General features: G+C 57.9%; 1 protein-coding gene across 1 annotated transcript in view; it reads right to left on the bottom strand.

The window, feature by feature from the left end:
• The window catches only part of CHD6 (chromodomain helicase DNA binding protein 6), a 49342-nt gene extending 28607 nt beyond the window's left edge, over positions 1-20735 (bottom strand). Inside the window, exons 1-17 of the mRNA XM_009886338.1 lie at positions 20709-20735; positions 17367-17872; positions 13285-13423; positions 12583-12732; positions 9851-9916; positions 9328-9386; positions 8853-8970; positions 7313-7399; positions 6879-7013; positions 6437-6558; positions 5617-5860; positions 5048-5224; positions 3256-3399; positions 2214-2469; positions 1498-1708; positions 805-1000; positions 104-268 (exon numbers count right to left, since the gene is read on the bottom strand). Coding sequence (XP_009884640.1) covers positions 104-268; positions 805-1000; positions 1498-1708; positions 2214-2469; positions 3256-3399; positions 5048-5224; positions 5617-5860; positions 6437-6558; positions 6879-7013; positions 7313-7399; positions 8853-8970; positions 9328-9386; positions 9851-9916; positions 12583-12732; positions 13285-13423; positions 17367-17872; positions 20709-20735 — 2802 coding nt within the window. The remainder of the gene's footprint in view (positions 1-103; positions 269-804; positions 1001-1497; positions 1709-2213; positions 2470-3255; positions 3400-5047; positions 5225-5616; positions 5861-6436; positions 6559-6878; positions 7014-7312; positions 7400-8852; positions 8971-9327; positions 9387-9850; positions 9917-12582; positions 12733-13284; positions 13424-17366; positions 17873-20708) is intronic.
• Between the last annotated feature and the right edge of the window lie 1747 nt (positions 20736-22482).

The raw sequence follows: 22482 nt of genomic DNA, 5'->3' as shown, positions 1-22482 counted from the left end.
GATGGAGCTCTCCCTGCCCTGAAGCCTGCCCGGGTCTCTGCTCTGACCTGGCAGTGACTTGCAGGGCAAGGAGGAGAGCTCTCCCGCAGTGCCTCCAACCTACCCCATTGGTGCTGCCCTTGCGGTTGATGTCCTGCAGCACAGCTTTATCCAGGCCCAGCTTCAGGCTGGCCTTGTCGAACATCTCCCGCTCGTAGGAGTTCCTGGTGATGAGGCGATAGACTTTCACCGCCTTGCTCTGCCCGATGCGGTGGCAGCGCGCTTGAGCCTGGGAGTGCAGAGGACACAGCGTCAAGCACAGTGAGCCCAGCAGGATGGGGACCATGTGGCTTGTGGCACCCCACCACCACTCCCCCCCCTGCCCCACAGGCAGCTCCCACCCACCAGAGCACCCTCATCGAGAGCCTGTGGGTGACCTGGCAGGGCTCTGCCAGCGGGTGCTGGTTAGTGCCAGCCCTGCACGGTTGTGGAGCCGGAATCAGAGACCCCTGCTCCCCCGGGCAAGGACACAGGGCTCAGGCTGGAGCCTTGGCTCTCTGCAGATGGGGACACCCAACACTTTACCCCCTCCAACACCAGGTATGGACAAAGTGTTGCCTGGTCTGTGGCCCACCCATGCTTTTAGAGCCACACTGTGATCTCCCCGACGACATGTCCCCTCTGCCTGCACTCCTGCCGCTCTCCCAGCACAGCACCCCATGGCCAGCACAGCTGGGTGCTGCTGCTCCTCTCGCCCCAACCAGCATAAGTGACAGGAGCTGTGCTGCCAGACCTCCCAGCAGCTCTCCCAGCCCAGCCCGTTACCTGGAGGTCATTCTGCGGGTTCCAGTCTGAATCAAAGATGATGCAGGTGTCGGCAGCGGTCAGGTTGATGCCCAGCCCACCCGCCCGCGTGCACAGGAGAAAGACGAAGCGATCCGAGTCGGGCTTGCAGAAGCGGTCAATGGCAGCTTGGCGCAGGTTCCCGCGCACCCGCCCATCAATGCGCTCATAGGTGTACCTGCTCCGAGAGGGGGAGAGGCAAGAGCAGGGTCACAGCGGGGCCTGAACTGGCTGCGGCTTACAAACCCCTTCTTGCTCCTTCCTGCAGGCTGTGTGTGGGTACGCAGGCAGCTGGCACTTACTGGCAGGACCTGTGCACAGGTGGAAGCTCAGCCTGTGTGCACTGAGGTTGTTCCCAAAAGTTGTTCCTGTTAGGATGGCAAAATCATCATGACCCCACACACAGTGCACAGATATAGGGCTCACGGGAACCAGGACCAAAGGAAGGGCCTATTTCTATTTAGTCACTCCTAGGACTAGCCCTGGGCAACGCAGAACAGACAGGTCAGAGCTGCCCAGCTTTGCGGTCTCTGCACCCACCAGCCTTAACTCAGATCCTCTGGTATGTAGGCACAGAATGGCCAAATCCCCACCCTGGGCTGTTTCCACTGTACCTACAGTGCAGAATGGAGGTGATGTGGAGGAGCTGTGGTGAATGCTGAAGCCTGTACTAACCGCCTCTGAATGAGATAGTCTTCCAGGATGTCGAGGCAGCGCACCATCTGGGAGAAGATGAGCACCTTGTGCCCACCAGCGATCAGCTTGGGAAGCAGCTTATCAATGAGCACCAGCTTCCCAGCCGCCTGGATCATCGCCTGCAGCTGGAAGTCTGGCGCCTCTGGGCTGTGTGTCTTACGGAAGTCTTCCAGGATCTTCTCTTCTGCCCCTGCCAGGTAAGAAGGGACATGAGCTTTTGGTGAGGCTGGCAGTGCAGCTACCCCCAGCCTCCCATCCAGGGCAACAGCAAGCCACCACTCAAGGAACAGAACCCATGCAGTCAATCAGATCTAGGGAGGTTGGCCAGAGACCTCCAGAAGCCCCTCCACTCCTGTGACTCTATACTCCTTCTTCAGGGCTTGCACCAGCTCTTGGCAGAACAAGCCAGGCTGGGAAGTTGGAGAGGGTCCCACGCCAGAACACCCCCAAACATAGCGAGCCTTGTAAGACCCCAAGGTGCCCACCAGCAAGCAGCAATTGTGGGGAGCTGGGCTGCCTGTGAGGGCAACAAGGCAGATCACTGCATTCTGTGCTGGGCCAGGATGAACAACCACACCAGCAGCAGGCAGCTCAGAGCCTGAGCTGGCTCCCAGATTGGGTGAGCTCTGCAGGTAGTGACCAGTAAACGTTGCAGTAATATCTGTTCCCCCACACCTCCTGTGCACAGCCCTCACCATTAATGAGATACGGGTGATTGCAGCACTTCCGCAGCTCCATCATGGTGTTGATGAGGTTGGGCATATTATGCTGGTTGGCACCCTTGGAGAGGAAGGAGAAATTCTTCTCCAGGATGGCCCGGTAGTATTTCTTCTGGATATTGGTCAGCTCCACCTCAATGATGGTCTCCTGCTTGGGTGCCAGATTCTTCTCTACGTCATCCTTCAGCCGTCGCAGCATCATGGGCTTCAGGATGGACTGCAGCTTCTTCACCTGCCAGAGCAAGCGCAGAGATTCACTGCCCGCCCTGCATGGCAAGCACATGGTGACAACAGTGGAGGTACCTGCAATGATAGAGCTGCCCCCAGCTGGAAACCCCCTACAAATGACCCTGAAGCAGCTGCTCTGCTGACAGCCAGGACAACTTCAGGGTCTGGCTTCCTTGGGGCAGGCACATGAGTAACCATCCCTGGGCCATGAACTCCACACACTTCTGCTGTCAGCAGCCTTGGGTAAATGTGTCTGCTGCAGGAGGAGAGCTGAGAGCTTTGATAGCAGCTGAGATGACGGTTGCTCCATGTGCCTGTGCCTGCTCCCTCAGAATGACGATCTTTGTGCAACCTCCACTAAAGCCAGACATTGAAATGGCAGCGAGACAGCCCAGGGGACCGAACTGCTTTCCATGACCCACTTTCAAGGGGAACTTTGGAGTGTGGCTCCCCAGAGGAACCTGACAAGGGTGACTGACACATGGCCTCCTCACTCCCCCTACATTCCTGTTAGTCTCAAGGACAGACCAGGTGGGAAAGCGGGGTGAGCTGTGCTGCCCAGGCATGCAAGGGGCAGTAGGAAGCTAGGCAGGGAGCAGACCACTGCCTTGGCACAGTCTGGTCTCCTCTCTCCAAAGCCGTGTTGAGGGCTCTGTCACAACTTCGATTCTCCTGGCATGAGGGGTCCTATTTAATTCCATGAAGCACATGTCTGAGTGCATGCCTGGCTTGGTGACCATGTGTCCCAGTGGCCTGTGCTAACAGTCACCAGGGTCACTCTTCTAGGTACCTGCTCCTCTGTCTTCAGGTCTCCAAACTCCTCCAGAAAGGCTGTCTCTGAGGGGAACTGCTGTGGCTCCAGGAAATTCAGGAGACTGAAGAGCTCCTCCACCGAGTTCTGCAGGGGGGTTCCTGTCAGCAGCACCTTGTGCTCCTGGGTACACACAGAAAACAGGTTGAGGACTCAGACCCACTGGCTGGGTCCAGGGGGGCCCAAGAGCACAATACTCCTTGTCGTCCAGCCTCAGGAGCACTCTGGGTGGCCGGGGGGCACACACACTCCCTGAAAGGCTCCCCTGGCCATGGTGCCCCCCCGGACCCAGCCACTGCCATGCAACACTGGCTTGTGGCTCCCAGGACGCCTCCCTGGATGTGTCCCAGTCCAGCTCTGTGCAGCAACAACAGCCAAAACTGAGAAGCCCACACTGTCCCAGGCTTCAGCCCTGCCCTGGCATCAGACCTTCAGGCAGGGCTGTGCTGGCATCAGACGGGGACAGTGACAGAGCCCAAGCCTCTGCACACCTAGGGGCAGGATGTCTCTCTTCAGGGCTTGGGTAGAACAAGAGGGAACATGGCCCACCTGATACCAAGGGGCATCAGGGACCTGCTGCTAAGGCCAGCATGAGCGGGGTGCTCCAGGGGGCACGTATGACTGTGTCAAGTGTGCACTGGGAACAAGGGGGAGCTTTTATTAGGGCTTCACCATGTAGGTACATGCGCAATAAAAGGAGACAGGGGTCCAGACTACCCTCCAAGGCCTGGGAGTGTGAGATGACCCCTCAAGGAGAATGCGCTCCCCTCCATGCGCTGACGCCACCGGGTGCTGCCTGTCAGGGCACACTAGCCGCTCTGTCCCAGCAGTGTCAGCCACTTGGGTGCTCACTCACTGCTCAGGCTAATCCTCCTGCCCAAACCAATGCAGGGAATGTGCCCAAGAGTCACCAGCTATGAAAGAAGGGCAACTGTAAGGTGGGACAACAGCAGGCTCCCACAGGACTTGTAAAAAGGAAGGTGATGGTTATGAAGGGGGGCCAGCAGACATCCCGCTTTGCCCCAGGCTGCTCACAACCCAGCAGGGACCTGCACAAGACACAAGGTCATCAGGAAACAGCAGGGTCTTTGGGAACTGGAGAAATAAGACTAATAATTTTCAGAGGCCTGGCCCAGCTCCAGGTGAGTGTGATGGAAGCTGGGAGACCCAACAGCCCTGATGGCCCTCGGTCCAGCAAAAAGCAGCACTGCCTTTCCCAGGGCTGGACATCCAAATTCATTTCTCAGAGCAGCTCATTGATCCCTTTTTCACCACCCACAGTCCTGCACTCCCATCCCTGGCACAGACTGGTCCCATGTTTGCAGAGCAGTAAGAAACCAGCTTGAACACTGCAGCCCCGCTTGCCACAGGGTATAACACATACCACGGCTGGAGTATGCTGTGCACGGCTGGTCAGCAACTGCTTCTGTGTGCTGCAGCAGCTGAAGCTGTGCTGCAAGGCCAGGCAGTGCTCTGCCAGGGACTGTACGCAGATGGGAAGGCATCGGGGGACTTGGCCTGCTGTGGTTTAATATTCCACTTCAGCAAAAAGGAGTTTGTGATGGCTGCAGGGCACCTCTACCCCATCCACCATCAAAGGGCACCCAGTCACTGGCTCTTCGACCTGATGGGTCCTGGATGGTTTTCCCTCTGACAGGGAGCTCTCAGCCCTGGCACTGGGCCTCAGCAGCTGGCAGTGGCATCTGACAGCTAGGCATGGCTATCTCTGGGCCACCCTGCTCTCATGTGAACCTGGGCAGGACATGCTCACCAGGGCCATGAGCTTCAGCCCCTCCAGGAGTTTGCAGTTCCTGTTCTTCAGGCGATGTGCCTCATCAATTACCACGCAGCGCCACTGGATCTTCTTCAGCTCTGGGCAGTCGGCAAGGATCATCTCAAAGGTGGTGATAACCACCTGGAACTTGAAGATCCCAGGGAGAGGGTTACCCTAGGGAGACATAAACCATATGCAGTGCTCGACTCCTGCAGGGTGGCAGGACAGTCAGCATATCAGTGTTAGTAGCTGGCTCCTAGCTGGGATTTCCCCCAATTCATCTCTCCCAAGCAGCAGGCAGGTTCCTGCAAGCCTCCTTGCTGGCTGCAGGCTGCATCTCTCCAAACCAGACACTGCTTCAGGGCAGACGAACAGGCCTGGACAAGAACTGCGTCTGGGGCTCTGCTGCATGAGTTGGGCCTGTTCTTCACTCATACACAGTGCACCCTGAACCCCGCCTTTCCCTCTCCAGATGAACCACAAGCTCCACACGCAGCTCAGTGCTTCCCAAGTAAAGGAAGCCAGGGCTGGGGGCTGCATCCTGGAGTGCTGTCTGCATCAATCACCTGTGTGTCCCTGTACACCATCTCGTACTGCTGGATCATCTGCCGGCTGATCTGGCTGCCATGGTACACGATGGCATTCATCTCTGTCCAGGTGCGGAACTCCCTCTCCCAGTTGGTGATGGTGGAGAGAGGTGCGATGATGAGGAAGGGGCCATGGATGCCCATCAAGAATATTTCTGAGAGGAAGGTGATTGACTGGATTGTCTTCCCCAGGCCCATTTCATCAGCCAGGATGCAGTTCTTCCTGCAGAGATGGACAGGAGCAGGTGAACATGGCTCTCAGGGGCAGGAACCACCCTGTCACCAATGCCTCGATGGGACGTCAGGCACATCACCTCCACCCACACCTCTCCATTAGTACAGTGGCCCAAACTGGTCTGGGTAAGCCAGACCATCCAACTTCTTGCAAGATGATGGACTCAAAGTTAGTGTGAAAGATACTGTCCTTTGGGTGCACGCTAGCCAGAGAAATATGTACCTGATGGCCTGTTGCAGCTGAGAACATGCATATTCCCGCACTTCTGCCACAGGAATGGGCCAATACCTAAAATCAGGTCTATCTTAGACCCATAGCTAAGGCCTACTATCTCCTCTCCAAGACTCATTTACCAGAGAGAAACACTCATAAAGACTCAGTTGCAAAGCTAAAACAAACACAATTTTTCTGGCAGCTGCCTGCCAGCTCCAGCCCTGGAAGGTCTCAGTGGCTGCTCTGAGAGGCCCTCGTTTGTCAGCTCTGCCGCTCCTGTGACTGCACACACTGGAGCCCCACTGTCAGCAGGACCCTTTGTGGGAGCCCAGAGCTCCAGCCCCTCCTCACCTGTTATACCAGTTAAAGAGCAGCCAGTTCATTCCCTCCAGCTGATACTCCCGCAACTGGTTGCTGTTCTTATACTCCCGGGACTTCTCCAGTTTCTGCCAGGACTCAGATGCCGGGCGCTCCTAGGAGGCGAGAGCAGGAGCAAGGTCCATGGAGAGGAAAAGGCTAATACTCAGCGAGGCCAGACCCCACTTCTGGGGCTGCACATCAGGACAACACTTCAGAACAGTCATTTACAGCTGATTCACAGCAAGGTCTTGGCCTCTGGATCCCACCCTCAGATCCTACTAACTAACCCATCAGGAGGGGAGGATCTGAGGCTTGCACGGCAGCAGCAGGGACAAGAAGGTCAGCACTGCTGGACCTTGGCAAGACACAGACAGTCCCTGCCTGCCCAGGGCAGTGAGCTGCCAGCCAGGTACGTTACCTCTGGGTACGTTACCATGTGCTTGATTTCTGGAGGGATTTGGAGGGCTTCAAACTCTTTAATCTTCCCTGGGTCGACATCCTCTTCCAGCTCCCAGGTGCTCTCCTCGTAGGGCAGCGAGCACCACTTCACCAGGTAGTGAGTCACCTCCTGCAGCACAGAGAGAAGGCTCAGAGACAGTGCAGGGCTCACGGCTGCTCAGCCCCAGCTTGAGGGCACATACTGCGACTGAGAGCAGGTCACAGGGACGGTCAGTGGCCCTCCATTTACTCCTGTAAGTCTAAGACTTGTCTTAGACTCCAAGGGGTCCCTGGGGACAGGGCTCAGGCTGCACAAGGCTGGGAAGGCCTCAGGGTGCTCACAGATGATACGTGATGCATGTCGTGGGGCTGGACCTCCTGCCAAGCCTCCCTCCCTCCACAGGGCAAGTAAGCGATGCAGCCACTCACCTCCCCAGTGTCAGGGTCCTTTGTGTGAGCCACCTCCAGAATTCGATCTACCTCCACATAGTCCGGGTTGAACAAATCCTCATCAGGCTACAACAGCAGAGAGTGAAAAGAGAGGTAAGTTCAAGGTGATTCCAGGGTTAAACAGATGGTGGGCATGAGTAAACAGCTGTGGGACATCTGTCCCCAGGATGCTGCTAGCTGTGTGCAGCACACCAAGTGCCCTGGATGCAGGTACGTGACATCTGTCTCTGGGCAGGGAGGAGGCAGGAGCCCTGCAGAAGGCAAAGCTCTTGCTTTAGAGCAGCCCTTGCTGGGAGGCAGGAACGTCCTCTCCAGCCCATCTGGCCCCAGGGTACAAAGCCCTGAGCTGTGTGCTCCAGCTTATGTGCAGCATCCGGAGCTGTGACTGCCACACAGCCACTGCACAGAGCCACACAGCACCCGATGAACTCCACTCCTCTGCAAGGAGGAGACCTTATTCTTTGTCTCTGCCTCTCTCTCTCCCCACCTTCAGCTCAGCAGTCACCAGCAGTAACCGCTCACGAGGCAAGGGCTCATCCTCCTGCCAGGAACACCTGGGGAGGAGTGGGCCTTAGACTAGCAGTGGTCCTCAGAGAGACACATTGTCTAGGGCTTGGGAAGGAGAAAAATCAGGCTTCTATGTTCACAGCTCCCCAAGCCCCAGACAGTCACAGGAAAGAGTGTTTGTTCCTTACTAAATCACTAGTGGTACAGTGCGTTCCAACACATGTTGTTTTCTTTGCATCCCGGGAAAGACCCCAAACAGACTCGGCAGTGAGAAATTTGACACACACCCCCAGCTTTCCAGCTACATCCATGGAGAAATTTTCATAGCCTACTGGCCTGATTTACACTTGTAAGGGGCGGTTTGAGGAGATCCAACAACTACCTCCAGAGCAGCAAGATAAATTATAGAACACCTTTCATATTAAACAAGAATAATCTGCTTATAGAGCAGAGCAGGCAGGAGCTGCCCTAAGCCCAAGTCTCTATAGCTCCCTGTCTCCCATGGCATCTCTGCTCCACCATGAAAGCACCTCCAGCACTGCACGGTGCCCTCCCTCCCATTGAGCAACGCTTCCAGGTTTGGCAGTGACATTTGTCACTCAGCCCATACCCCTGCCAGCGACACCATGGGTGTTCAGGGCACTGTCACAGCCCCTGGGCTCCAGCACCCCCACCCGCACACCCTCTTGTGCTGTGCCCTAGTTCAAACCAGCCTGGAAGCTCGAGATGCCATGCTGCTGCCTGGGCATTGCCACGGTGTCAGTGAGGGGCCCCAGGGAGGGCTCTGGGCAGCCCCCCAGGATCGCTGAGCGGCAGAGCTCAGGCAGGGCAGGCACAGCTGCACAGTGAGCCCTGCCTACCCACTCCCAGCCCTGAATTTTGGCACTGGAGCTGGTCTCGTCTGGGCAGGGAGGTGCCAGCGGCAGCGCTCAGCTCTTGGCCTGCTCAGCCACCGCACTGAGCCCAGGTGTGCTGGGGTCGGGCACAGCTGCTTGCCACACTCAGCTCTCACCTCTGTAAAAATGTGCTTCATCTGAGCCTGCTTGTTCCGGAAACGCTTTATCTTCTGGGAGATCCTGGGGTCCTTCTCCAGCTCCTCCAGAGTTGCCCACTTACAGTGGAGGTAGGAGCTGCAGAGGAAAAAAAATAATTCAATAAAACATGACCGAAGAGGCCTTTGGGCCCGATCCCATCCACCATGCAGACCAGCAGGGATCTCCCAGCAACCCAGAGAACACCTATGCCTTGCCATGTGAAACCCCGAACTGGAGGAAGCCACGGCCCCAGTCCAGACCAAGACTGAGCACTGTGGCTGCAGCAGCTTTCCTGCTTCCCACCACCAGGGCTGGCTCAGGAGGACAGGGGCAGTGAGACAGGGATGCTGGGGCTGCAGCTGGGGTTGGGACGGAGGTGAGAGCACACAGCCCTCGCTTGTGCATGCACAGGGCCCACTGCTGCGGCACAAAGCACCACAACGCCGCACGTACAAGTTCCTGTATTTGACGTAGAACTCCTCCATCTCAAATGCCAGGCCTCCGGGATGAGCCTGAAACCAAGGGAAGGAGAGTTAGCAACAGTCAGAACCTGTGCAGAAACTGGGGGAGCATCCTCATGGCCTGGGTGCAGACAGGCTCCAGAAAGGCTGAGCCCCATGCATGGCAAGGATGGCCAGGTACTTGGCGTGCTGCCTGCCCCGGAGGCTCAGTGGTCCTGGGGAACATGGTGTGAAACCACACTTGAGCAAAGGGGACTCAAACACCTCCTGGGCACCAGCCCAGGCCTGACTCCTATCCAGAGGTTTTCTGGCACCCAGGGCAGGAGAGGCACCACATTGATCCCCAACCCAGAAATGTGCCAGTCTGGGAATACCCCAGCAGCACCCTGCAAAGACCAAGGAATAGCACAGCAGCACCGACTACCCTGCTGCATGTCCCTGCTGCACAAGGCAGCCAGGTCTCGTCTCTCCTCTGCCCAGGGACCTCCATCCCCACTGATATCTTTGCCACTCACCTCCTTCTGCACCATCCTGGAGGCAAGGATCTTCTCAATGATATTGGCATCATCCTCGGGAGGCTCCTGGGGACAGCAGAGCAGAGCGCTGTTTTCCCAGCCCATCGCGTAGCTTGGCCTCTGGCACCCTCCCAGCGCAGAAGGGTTGCTTGCTCCTCTCCCACCCCACCAGCAGAGCCAGCCCAGAGGGAGCCATGAGAGCTGCGCTTGGGGAACCCTTCCTGGGTGCCAAGGTGGAGGTGCTGCCAGCCCAGCTACACTCACCCTCTGCGTTGTGCTCCCTGGGCAGCAAGGCCATAGCACTGTCATGCTTAGCTGTGTGGGTCCTTCCAGCTAGACCAGGGCAGCCAAAGAGGGTGGCAAGTCTCACAGAAAAGAGCACTTCTTCCCCAGACTCAAGGAACGAAATGTGCAGAATGTGCAGATTTCTGCTCCCAGCCACTCTCCAGGCCAGACCTCTGACTTGCTCTGGCATTTATACAACCCTATAGTGCTGGATGGTCCCAAGGGCCCCAGCAGAGCAGGGAGAAGGGCTGTTGGGCCCTGCCACAGGCATCCTCCATTGCTGCCACCTGCCCATGGCCACAGGACAGGGGCCACAGCACCTCAGCCCCACCGCTGTCCATGCAGCTCTTCCCAGCAGGCTCGAAGGGCCTTTCCTCCTTGGGCTTTGACTGTGCCATGAGGAAATACCTTCCGCTGGCCAGCCATGGGTCCCCACTCCCTCACACTGAGCACATGAACTTTGCTGGAGGTGGCCCTGACACAGTCCTGCTTCCAGCTCTGAGATGGCACAGGGCAAGTGGGGAGGTCGAGGCTCTCCCAGTCATGTGCTGTGGCAGGACCAGCCCCACCAAATGCCCAGGGACGAGAGCCAGGCTTGTGCCTGTCTGCGCTGTAGCAGGAGAGGCACAGGAAGACTAAAGGGAGAGGACAGAGCAAAAATGCAGAGCTTGCTTGAGCATTAGAAATATCAGTTCTGCCCTGGGAGATGGTACAGCAGCAGGAGGAAGAGCAAAGTGTAGAGCAGAAAGAAGGAGGACTCTGTTCATCTCCTTCAGATGGAGGCAGTCTGGTCCAAGGCAAAGCAGCCCTGAGATGTCCCTTTGCAGACTAGAAAGACCCCTCCAAGAAAGGCTTGGGGCAGGCTGGGGAGGGACAGACCCACAGCACCCCACAGCACTCACCCAAGAGGGTCTGGGAAAGCCAAGGCAGTGCACAGGGCTGCAGCAACCCCTCCGTGCCCCAAGCCCTCAGCCGACCTGAGGCCTCAGCGCCCCTGCTGCAGTGTAGGGCAGGATAGCACCACAACACAGTGAGCAGGGTAACAGCAGCTCTGTCTGGGCCCCTCAGCTGCAGTCCTGTGGCCCAGAGGGTGATTTCTGCCCTATTTGGGGAGCTCTGCCCCATGCCAGGGTAACACAGCCGAGGGGAGCATGCAGAGATGCTCCCACTGCAGCCACTGTGCAGTGCCTTTTTCCCCCACACCTGGGCATCCACCCTGGCACTGCTGGGCTCCAGCTTGACCCTGGCTACAAAAGGTTTGTCTGAACAGGGCCAGGGGCATCGCAGTCACCTCCAGCACTCTGTGGCTGGGAGCTCCCATGCTGACCCACAGCATGCACTCTCATCTTGCCCTGCCAGGTCAGTGTTGACCCTGGGAACAGCCACGGCCAGGCCCAGCCAAGCCTGCTGGCCAGAGCCCAGAGCAACCTCTCAGCAGAGAGCCTTGCTGCCATGAGACACCAGCCTTGATAATTCATCTAGAGCAGGACAAATTGAGGTAGAAGTCCAGGACTAAGGATAGCAGGGTGGCAGCATGGACACATGCCAAAGGCCACCCGTTCCCACCTGCTGTTTTGAAAATCTCACTTGAAGAGATCACTGCCAGGAGCCCTGTGGGGCCACGGCCTCGGGCAGCAGCTGAAGCAGCACTGGCAGCACCTCCCGTGGGTGTGCGGTAGCCCTCTGTGTGAGGCAGGGACCATCAGGCCAGGTCTTATTTACTGGCTTAACAACAGAGCTGACTAATATCCACACGAAAGCCTTGTAAGCTTTGCAAAGAGGGGACTAGATAGGGACATGGAAACACTATGAGAACAATTAGTGACCATTATTAGTAACTGGCAGCTTTGTTAGCTGAGAGGGAATGAGCAGGATCCCACACGCAGACCCGCAGGAAGGAGCTGCCAGCACCCACCAGGAGCCAGCGCTGAGCAGAGGAGGCAGGGCTGCAAGACCCAAACTGCGGTGACACCGGCTGGTCCCTGCCACGCTGCCCAGCAGATCAGCTTGGCTGGCAGGTCTACACCTAGGCACTGATGGAGAGCAGCAATGTGGGCAGAAAATGATCACCTGGCACCTACAAAGCCCTCAGCTGGCAGAGCCAAAATAATACACTAACCTCATGGACAGGAGCTACTGAGACAGGAGCCAAAGGCGGGCATGGGCAATGGGTGGGTCGTGCCTTCACGGAGATGTCCAGCTACCCGACATGTTCCAGAAACCTTAGTCCCCAAGCAGGAGTGGGAAAGCTGGACCTGAAGGCCTCTTGCCCATCCCTTTGTGCACTCACAGGCTCTGCAAAGCTGGCCTGCACCCTCCCAGACAAGCACACTCTTACCCATCCTCATGCTGGGATCTCCCACTACCTCAAACCTCAGCACTGACACCCTTGGACACCCTGCAGGGGGGCAGGAGGCCCTGCCACCCTGTCCCACATCTAGCCCTACCTCTGCCTGCCACGCCAGAGTAGAGGCGGAGAGCGCAGAGGTTCGTCCAGCTCCCAGTACGGCTATTGTCTCGCCGTCATCATCCACCACCTTGAAATCCAGGTCCTCATTGTACTTCCTCCTCTTCACTTGCCGTCCTGAGCGGCGTTTCTGTGTATGGGACGAAAAAGGCAGTCATGGGGGAGATGGGCAGACCAAGTATCTCCTCCTTGCTTGAGCAGAGGAGAGAAAGCCCCAGGGTTGCCTGATCTCCAGCCCACCCCCTGACCCAGTGCGACAGAGGGGGTGGGATGAACAGGCAGCCCTTGGAGGTAAACCCATCACCGCAGTGCTGAGGTCTCCATCAATGCCTGACCCACACAGCCCCACCAGCCCCCTTAAGCTGCAGAGCCCTGCAGAGACATGGGCAGGTCCCCAGCCCTGTGGGGCTGAGCTGCCTCCCTGCGCTGTGCTGGGAAAGCGGAGCTGCCAGGAGCCATGGACGAGAGGCAAACTCAAGGCTGAGGGACGTGCAGCGCCCAGGGCAGCAGCGTGCACCCAACCCAGGGCCACCAGCTGACTTTAAGACCCTGGCCCCAGGGTCTACCAGCCACACTGCTGAAAGTGCTCTCTGATCGCTACACCCCAGGGCCCAGCTCTTCTGCCACTCAGAGGCAGCCTGGATTTCCCCCACCGACAGCCAGCCAAGGGCTTTGGACGTACCTGGCTGTCAGCCGACTCTGCAGACTCCTCTGGGCTCTGCACAGATGGGCTCAGGAGATCCTGATCCAAATCCAAACTGTCCACTGGTATCTCACTTTTCCTCTTCCCTTTCTTCTTCTTCTCCACGGGGGTGTCCTTGCTGCCAAGACAAGGCTGACAGTTAGATCTTGCCCTAGGGATCCCGGGGGAGAGCCAGCACGCACCCACACAGGGCTCTGCTCCCACTGAATCACCCAAAGGCAGCTCAAGGCTCCTGGGGCCTCTCCCAGCATCGGGGATCCCCAGTCAGTGGTGCTCATTAATCACGATCAAGTGCTTCTCCATCCACTTCCAGTACACTGGGATGAAACGGTCCCCCTGCCCTACCCTGGTGTGGGACAGAAAGAGGCTGGGGGCTCCCACCAGCTAGGGGAACGGCCCCACAGTGGTTGTGGGAGATGGGGTTCAGCTCATAGCCAGCCTTCACTGCTCCTTCAGCACAGGGAGCCTGGATGCATGCGGTCAGGATGCTCTGGATAGTGGCTCAGGTGTGGCAATGAGCCGTGAGGAACCAGGCCAGCCTCTCCCCTCCAGGCAGGGTGACCCCTTCCATGGACCATGAAGTGCCGCAGAGCCCTGCCAGACCCCACTAAACCTTTACACCAGCGTTGAGACAGAAGCTGCTTCAGCTCATGGTTTTCCTTCCCTCAGCCACAGCACTGTGTCCCCACCCCAGACGGCACCTGAGCAGAACCTGGCCTGTGCGTGAAGGCACTGTGCTGAAGCCGCAGGGAGTTAAGCCCCATGATCGCCACAAACACGGAGAAGATGCAGGTCCCAGACTCCCACCATGGCAGTCACCACTGCCTCCAAGGGCTCTGGCCCACCAGGCAATTGTCCTCCATGCTCAAGTTGCGGAGGGGGAATTTGGGCCCTGCTCCTGGTGAATCCCACCACCTTCCTGCAAACATAAAATGCGTGAAGACGCAGCCCAGCTCTGCGGCATGCTCTCTGAGTCAGGGCCACCCAGCCCCCAGTGGCACCCAGTACCCACCACAACCTGCCTGCTCAAGGGAATGTGCCCAGAAAGCACCAGGGAAAGAAACAACTGCTCCCAACGTGCCCCTCCATCCTTACCCTCTGCAAGGAACACTGTTAAGGGAAAGATTTCAAAGAGCTGGTGCCTGTCCCTGGGCTGAGCAACGTCCCCTTCCTCACTCACAACCCCGCCATTCGTCCCCTCCACATCCCAGACCTGCACAGCAGCAGAAACAGTTAGTTTCACAGCCATCCATGTCGAGGTTTTACAGGAGAAAAATCACTGCTTGCCTAGGACCAGCAAAAAAAAAACAGTTAAAAAATCTGCTGTTCAGGCCAAAAATGCCCTGGCCGTACACCCGCGCTTCAATTAGGGGCCCTGAAAATGCACTGCGAGCACTGCTTCCACCCGAGCAATAACTCCCAAGATATTGATTTGTAAGTCACAATTAACAACTGCTTCATTCATGAACCAGTAGTTGGCTATGATTAGAAATAATTTAGAAGAAATTACGCCACCATTATCTGCCACTTAGAGGACTCCCAGCAATCATTTCATGTGCGCACAGTGCTTACCTTGCCTGCTGCTCGCCTCCCACTCCCTGCACTGCCAGGGACCCCCAGCCTACCTCCCTGTCTGTCCCAGGCAGCAGGCACAGGGGGACACATAGCCCTGCTGCCCTGCAGAGCTTCCACCGTGACACCCATGGGTGCCTCCACCCAGTTCCTCCCATGGGTGGGTTTGCTGGTGGCTGACCCAGAGGCAGAGGCAACAGTCCGAGAAGAGGTTTGACGAGGAGCTGTGAGGGGGGGGGAAGCTGCAAGGAGGACCCACAGCTGGACTTTCCAGGCAGCAGGGGTGGACCTAGGTCCTCCTGGAAGGTACAGGTGAGCAGGAGGAAGCACCACGGTCTCAGGCTCCACTGCAACAGGGCATCAGGAAAGCACAGAGCTTTGTGGCACTCCCAGACTCCCACATGGTTTCTTCAGGCTGCCTGATGTGTAATGGAGTTATAGTAATTGGTCATTTTTGCATGAAGTGACCTCTTCATCAGCACTCTGCACACTGGTCCCCAGCACAGCGAGCCAATCCCCCTTCAGCCCCCCTCCCGGTACCCCCAGACCCTGCTGTGCCTTTGCAGGAGGGACCAGGGTCTCCAGCTCTTCAGCTGGGGTTACCCCACCACAATCCCCATGTCTGACCACCAGCTACCCATGGCAGGTCACACTGTCATGGGCTGCTTTTACACCCTGTGAAGGCACTGCTGGCAGCTAAGGGACCTGGCAGGGTGGCAACAAGCTCATAGACAAGAGCCGTAAATGCCTTTAGGAGCCCAAACCTCCACTATCTGCTCTTCCCCAGGTTTCCCCTGCTTTGGTCTGGTCCCAAAGGTCCCACTGCAGGTGTGGACCTCTGTGAACTGGCCATATGGCAGTTTCTTACTGGTGGAGCAGAGGTGTCATTAGGAAAAGCTGCTAGCTGCATCCCTCATCCCAGGATCCCCTTTGGTGCCCTTTACAGGGGCTTCATCCTTCCTTTCCTTGACTGCAGCCCCTCTTCTTCCCTCTCCACCTCCAGCCCCTCAGCTGCAGCCCTCCTTGGGGCCTTGGAGAGCCCTTCCCTAACACTCCTGGCACTGTCTGCTTGATCTGTCCATCCCCATGTGCTCTGGCTCACTAGCCCACGACTGATGCGGGGGCTTGGCTTCCTCGTGTGCAGAGCCCCAGGCTTGAGGAAGACCAGAAATGACAGCGCTGCACAGCTCAGGGACCTGCCGGGGACAGGGCGCCCAGCTCTCGCCCTGCTGAGCTCCCCACCAGCCTGGCACGGGAGCTTTGCTGCCCCACACCTTCTGTTCACCACCAGCCCACGCCAATGGCACTAACGGCCACCCCGGTGCCGGCTCCGCTGCCATGGCCTCTCCACGATCCAGCTCTAAGTTTGCTTCAAAGGAGCGGGGCTACGGAAGACCCAGGGTTTGGTCCTCACCCTGCACATGTGTCCTGTGGGTAGCCATGGCGGGAGGGAGGTGGGAAGATCCCACAGATCCTGGGACACCCATTATGGTGACCATTTCCAGAAAAGCACCCTCGAGAATCTCTACCAAGCTGGTGTTTCTCAATAAAGAAAGGTTTTGCTGAAAAATTCCCAGCTGGCCCCTGTACTAGTCTCATTTACAGCAGAAATATATTCATCCTATGGATTATTTACAGTACACAAGCAGGGCCCAGCTCCAATCAACAGGCCTGCTTTGCACAGGACTCTCTAAAAACACTTATTCTCGACAGTCCATGACAGTGAACCAAATTATGCTGGTGCTGTTGAGACCTGCTCTGCTATCTGCACACAGTCCCAATTAAAAAGAAATCAGAGCTAAGAAATCAGAGCTTCTAGCCAATCAGCCTGTTAATTAAAAGGATGAGGAATTACTGGAGGCGGTGGCGTTGGGCTGTGCAGTACAAGGGAGTCCTGAGGCCTCCCTGCTGCCAGCCTTGGCTCCAGCACAGCTCCACAGCTGCAAGGGAGGGACAGGTCCTGCCACCCAGGAGAGTGAGGAGACGATATGTGCTCCACCATCCTCCCACACCTGAGCTGAGGGAAGGCAGGCTGTCGGCACCTGGGCATGCAGGGACCCTCACTTGCACAGAGAGCCCAGGGTCAGGTTCGTCTCACTCACATACCCTCTGCCCTGACCCCAGAACAGATATGACAGGCCCTCTGCCACACAGCACCTCACTGCCCTGATGAGACACCTCCCTAAGGTCCCTCTGCCCCCCAGGACACTTGGAACAAAGGTCAGCCCAAGGACAGACCAAGATTTTTCAGTCCTCTTCTGGAGCTGGGGTCTCACAAGGCTTCATCTAGAAAAGAGCACTCGCCTGTCCTGTCTCTACATGGCCAGAGAGACCATCCTGGCCTCCTGCCTGGCACGTCGAGCCTTCAGCACGAGGAGCTCGCACACCCTGCAACATGGTGGTCCAGTGTGGCTCTCTCAGCTGAAGCTCCTGTGAGCCCACAGCCCTGTCCACACCAGGCACAGAGACAAGGTCACACCGCCACTCACCTGCTCTTCTTGGGTCTTGTTCTGGGGGCAGGCTCAGAGCCACTCTTCTTGTCTTTAGGCTCCTTAGGGGCTTTGGGTTCCCGAGGTTTCCGGGGCTTCTTGGCTACCTCCCTCTGCTTGGGCTCTTTCAGCTTCTTCGGCTCCTTAGCCTTTTTAGGTTCTTTTGGTTCTTTAGGCTCTCTCCTCCTCTTTGGTTTCACCTCCACAGCTGCTTTTTCTCCCCCTTCCTGCTCTCCCAGATCCTTTTTCTTCCGTTTCTTCTTCACTCCTGTGCCCCCGCCCCCACTGTCCTGCATCCCGTTCTGGGTGCCCGTCCGCTTCTGGGGAGCCCCGTTGGGCTCCTCCTCCGGGCACTGGCACTGGCTGCCCATGTCTGTGTCTGTGGCCGTCACCGTCACCTGGTGGGGCACCTCGTCCTGCTCCTCGCTGCTGGCAAAGGGGTCCTGCGCCTTGCACTCCCAGGCATCCGACATTGGGGAGCGGCTCAGCGCTTTGAAGCTTGGCGGCTGCAGAGAGGACAGAAAGGCAGCATGTGAAGCAAATGGCACATACAGAAACAGAAGGTGCTCTAAGGGGAACTGCAGCTCCAGCGGGGCTCTAATCGGCTGTAGAGAGAACAACATCCCTTGACGTACTAAGACTATGGCTAATGGCCACCACACGCAGATGCAGCTCAAAGTGGAGGACCCCCCTTCCCTGCGTGATGGAGGCTGATGTGTTAGAGAGGCCTTTTGGATCCCTACCAGACCACGCAGGTCCAGAGCGGAGGCAGGTGGCCCCTCTGCTGTGTCCCCAAGCACAGTCCTGCCTTTGATCGCACACTCCACACCCCACTCTGCTGAGACCGAGAGTGACCCACGTGCCCAGGCCACAACCTGCCTGTTGCCCAGAGCCAGGGATTGCCCCGGCAGGGCAGGGAGAGGGAATTACGGACGCCTTGCAGCCTACTGCAACAAGAAGCAGGCCCCCAGGACAGAGTTCAGGGCAGAGGTCGGACCAGCACCTTTCCTGGGAGCTGCTGGGCACCGGGATCCCTCCAGCCCAGCAGAGCAGAGCTGCTCTTCCTGCTCCAGCTCTTCCTTCACTTCCTGCAAACTTTCCAGCACTGACCACCGATGGGAACTCAGCTGCCTCCCCAGCACGCTCCGCTGTGGCAGGTCCCACCAGAAAACAGCATGAAAAGGCCCAGCTCTGCTCAAGCATCAGCAGGGGTGTCTACGATAAGGAGCCCAGGCTCGTGAGCCCCGAGCCTGGCTCCTTGGGAGCAGTCCGGGCCGGTGGGGCTGGCAGAGGACAACCACCTGAGGAACGGAGCTGCGGGTGATGATTCGTACTGGGGACCAGAAACGTCCCCTGCAGCAGCTCCCAGAGGAGGAGGGAGCAAGGAATGCACAAAGGGCCGGGCAGAAGCACAGCTGTATGCAGCGAGGATGGCGAAAGTAACATGCTGGGCTATACTTCAGCTGCTCTGCCAGTTAGTTCCCATGCCCAGCACCCCGGCACAGTCAGCGCCTGGCCCCACCGGCACACTCAGCCAGCCCACCGCACCCTCTCCTCTCTGCCTGCAATCAGAGGGCCACCGAGAGCAGCGGTGGCCACGGCCAGCACTGATCCCTCATGGTACTGCCAAGAGCCTGCTGCTGGCAGCACGGGCAGTCTGAGCTGCTCCTCTGGCCCCGCAGCAGGACAGTAAACCCCACGGCCTTCGCAGGAGATGGCACACTTTTCACCCACAACCACCTGATTAACTCCTCGGTTCAATGCACGGCCATGACCAGAGAGAAGCTGTGGCCATCCCTGGCCTGGCTTGCTGCTGCAGGGCCGGCAGGTCAGAACCACACCAAGCCCCACAGTTCGACCAGGGCTGGAAAGCTGGGCCTGCAGATGGCATTTGGTGGCTGTCCCATGAGACAAGGCGTGAGGCTGAGCCCCTGCCAGACCCGTCCTGCCAGCCTGGAGGTGGCACCTCTTCAGAGAGAAGCTGTGGGGTGGCCAGGGAGTGGCCAGGGAGGCGCCAGGCAGCAGTGTGCCTGCGGGGACGGTGGCAGTGCTCACCCTGGCACCCTGGGCCCACGGCTGCCCCGGGCCAGGGGCACCAGTTCCTTCACAAGCCACCTCCCTGGTGCTAGGGTGCCAGAGCCTCCGGCAGCAATGCCCTGGCCCCACAGGCTCCCAGTGCCACCCCGCTCTTCAGATACCCCAGTGCCGTGGGAGAGAATGTAAATATTTACATCCTATGGGCTGAGGATTGGAGCCTGTTTGGGGTGGTCTATGCGCAGGGCACTGTATGCTCGGATTTCTGATTTGGATTAGATGGAAGCATTAAATGAAACAGGGGAAAAACCCTCGATGCCCCTGCAGCCACCTGCGAGTGGGGCTGCCAGCATATCTGGCATCAGCCGGGCAGGCAGCACCAGCATTTCTGCCCACATGCCGCCACCTCCACCACTCTGCCCTGGCCCCTGCTGCCGGTCTGCTCCAGCGACCTGGGAGGGGGGAGAGCAACTGCCCCATCACACAGACAAGCCATCAAAGTGCACCCAAACAACTAAGAGGAATCTATTCTGGGTTGGGGGAAAATCAGCACTATAGATGCTGCCTCTGAGCCCACAGGCTGAGCAACAGGATCAGTCCCAGCCTTTGCATTCCTCAGATCTCGCAAGCCGGGGATCAGCTGGAACAATTTACTGGATTAGTTACAAAGCTCAGAGACCCCCAAGAGCCTGGATCTCCTTGTGCTTCTGCGCTGAACAGCAGCCAACTGCAGATACCAGACGGAAAGCAAATCTTCAGCATCTTTGCACAGCAGGAGGGTGAACTACTCCTTCCTAGCCACAGCTTGTAGCCCCGAGTCTCACAAGGGTCAGACCGCCCAACGCGCAACAGGTCTGTAAACTGCAATTCTGGTGCCATCCAAGAGCAGGTGATGCCACCTGCCCTGCCGGAAACGGGCTCCCTGGCTCAGCCACAGGACTGGGCTGGGAGCAGTGCTGAGTGCCTGGAGCAGATCCGTTCCTGACAGCCTGTGCCTGGGGGAACCGAGCCTCGATGGCCAGGCATGGGGACGTGGGTCCCTCTTGCTGCATGTATCAGCAATTCCCAGCAAACCAGCAAGGAGCAGACAGTGGCTCATGACTTCCACCACCACACACCAGCCAAGCGGTCCAAAGCTCCCTCCTACCCCACCTGCTGTCTGTATCCACAGCTCCAAGCCAGGCTACGGAGCCCAGGCAGGTCCTGCTCCCCATTGGTGCGTCCCCTGCCCGGCAGGAGCCTCAGGCCCCACTGCACGAGAGGGGCTGATAAAGCTGTGAGGAGATCAGGCCTCCAACCATGACCTACTTTGTGGGGTCTGCCTCGTGCTCGCATTGTGCCGCTGAGGCAAATCAGAAAGGGCATTTCAGTGATTGCTGATGAAGACATCCCAGCCTGCCACAAGCCCTGCTGCAACAGAAAGTTGAACGTTTTATAGAAACACCCACGAGCTGTCAGGAGGTTTGTGAAAACGCAACCCTTCTGCTCCTCCTGCATCACCTCTTGGCTGCCAACAGCCCCTCCAGCCTCTAGGCAAGCCCATCATGGTGTGAGCACAGATATCTTCCCCCCAGAACACCTCCCAGGCAGCGCTGCAGCGCCCCAGATCCAGCAGTGCCAGCACTTTGCCATGGGATGCCCCATGGGCATCAATCATCACAGCCTGCTGTGTCCAGGAAGCAGTGGTGGTACCAGTCAGCAGCACCTGCCTCCAGCTAGGCAGCAGCAGCTTCTGGCGAAGGTCCTGTCACGAAAGGGCCACCAAACACCAGCCTGTGGGACCAAGCAGCTCATGGCCAGGGCCTGCACAGGCAGAAGCACAGAGGGGCAGGGAAACCAGGCTCCTCCACAGCGACGGCAGGCAAAGTACTGCCAGCCCCAGAAACCCTTCTGCACCCAAGGCTGCTTGGTTCATCTTGATGGGAAAAGGCTCGATGTCATGCTCCTACAAGTCCATGGGAAGCTCCTGCCATCCACACAGGACGGTGCTGCCAAGTGCAAATCTGCAGTCAGAGCTCAGCACGCTGCTGCAAGCCAGGGAATGGGCTTTTCCTACTTGCCCTCGATGAGGTCCAGTTTATCCTTGCTTCTCGTCAACAGGAAAAGCCTGAGAAAGCAGTGCCAGTGTTATCTGTGCTCCTGCATGGCTTCGAAGAACACTCGCAGCTTACCTGCGGCAGCCCGGGCAGTCCTTCGCAGCAGGCAGGAGCACGCTGTCCCCACGCAGCCAGGGCAGGAGCACCAGCTGCAGCTGCTGTGCCGCAGGGAACCACTACCTCTGCTTCCAAATGGTGAGAGGCTGAAGGGCGCGTGTCACACCGATGGGGACACAGCACCACAGGGAGCTCTGCTCCAGCAGCAACCTCCAGGCTGCGTGGCATGAGACACCTCCACAAGCCTTCAGGCTGCCCATGGCTTTCCCGCGCTGCTGGCCACCATGTCTGCAGCAACAGCCACCAGCGACACCCTACCACATCCAGACTCCCTTCACATGGGAGAAACGTATCCAGCTTCAAGAGCCTAAACCGGGCAAATTGTAGCCCCAGGATACTTGCTGCAGCAGACGGGCAGGGAGGCCTCCCCTGGGCTGCTCCAGCCCAGCCAAGGGCCGCTCCAGGCCAGTGCTTGGACCGCGAGGGGGACAGGAGTGGGGCAGGGCAGGCAGCACGCGCTGTCTCCCCATCTGCCCAGGCTGGCCACAGGTCGGGAGCTCCAGTGGCAGGACTGCATTCAGACCGTGCTACTAACACCTGCATGAGGCCACCTGTAACCACGGGCACCAAAGCACTTGGTGGCATTCAGTACCATAACTAATACGGTGTGGAAAAAACCCGCTAATTTTGTTTAAATCGTGCTGCCCTTCTAAGTGGCTTCTAGTTCTCAAGGTGTGAGAGTATGAAGGAGGATCTCCTTGTAATCCGCCCCATCCCATGCACTGTTTTGCTGTTTTCCTTGCCCTGCAGAGCTCTCCTGGTCCAGCTAAGGTACAGGTGATGAGTCACCCCTTCCTTGCAGGCGGGCTGGGCTGGCTCTCAAGACCCATCTGCCTTATCCTTCTCTGCACCTCTTCTAACCCCGTCAG

The sequence above is a fragment of the Charadrius vociferus genome, unplaced genomic scaffold (assembly GCF_000708025.1).
Source record: "Charadrius vociferus isolate BGI_N301 unplaced genomic scaffold, ASM70802v2 scaffold225, whole genome shotgun sequence".
Lineage (NCBI taxonomy): Eukaryota > Metazoa > Chordata > Aves > Charadriiformes > Charadriidae > Charadrius > Charadrius vociferus.
The sequence above is the reverse complement of the archived record's forward strand: the minus strand, read 5'-3'. Positions and strand labels throughout refer to the sequence as shown.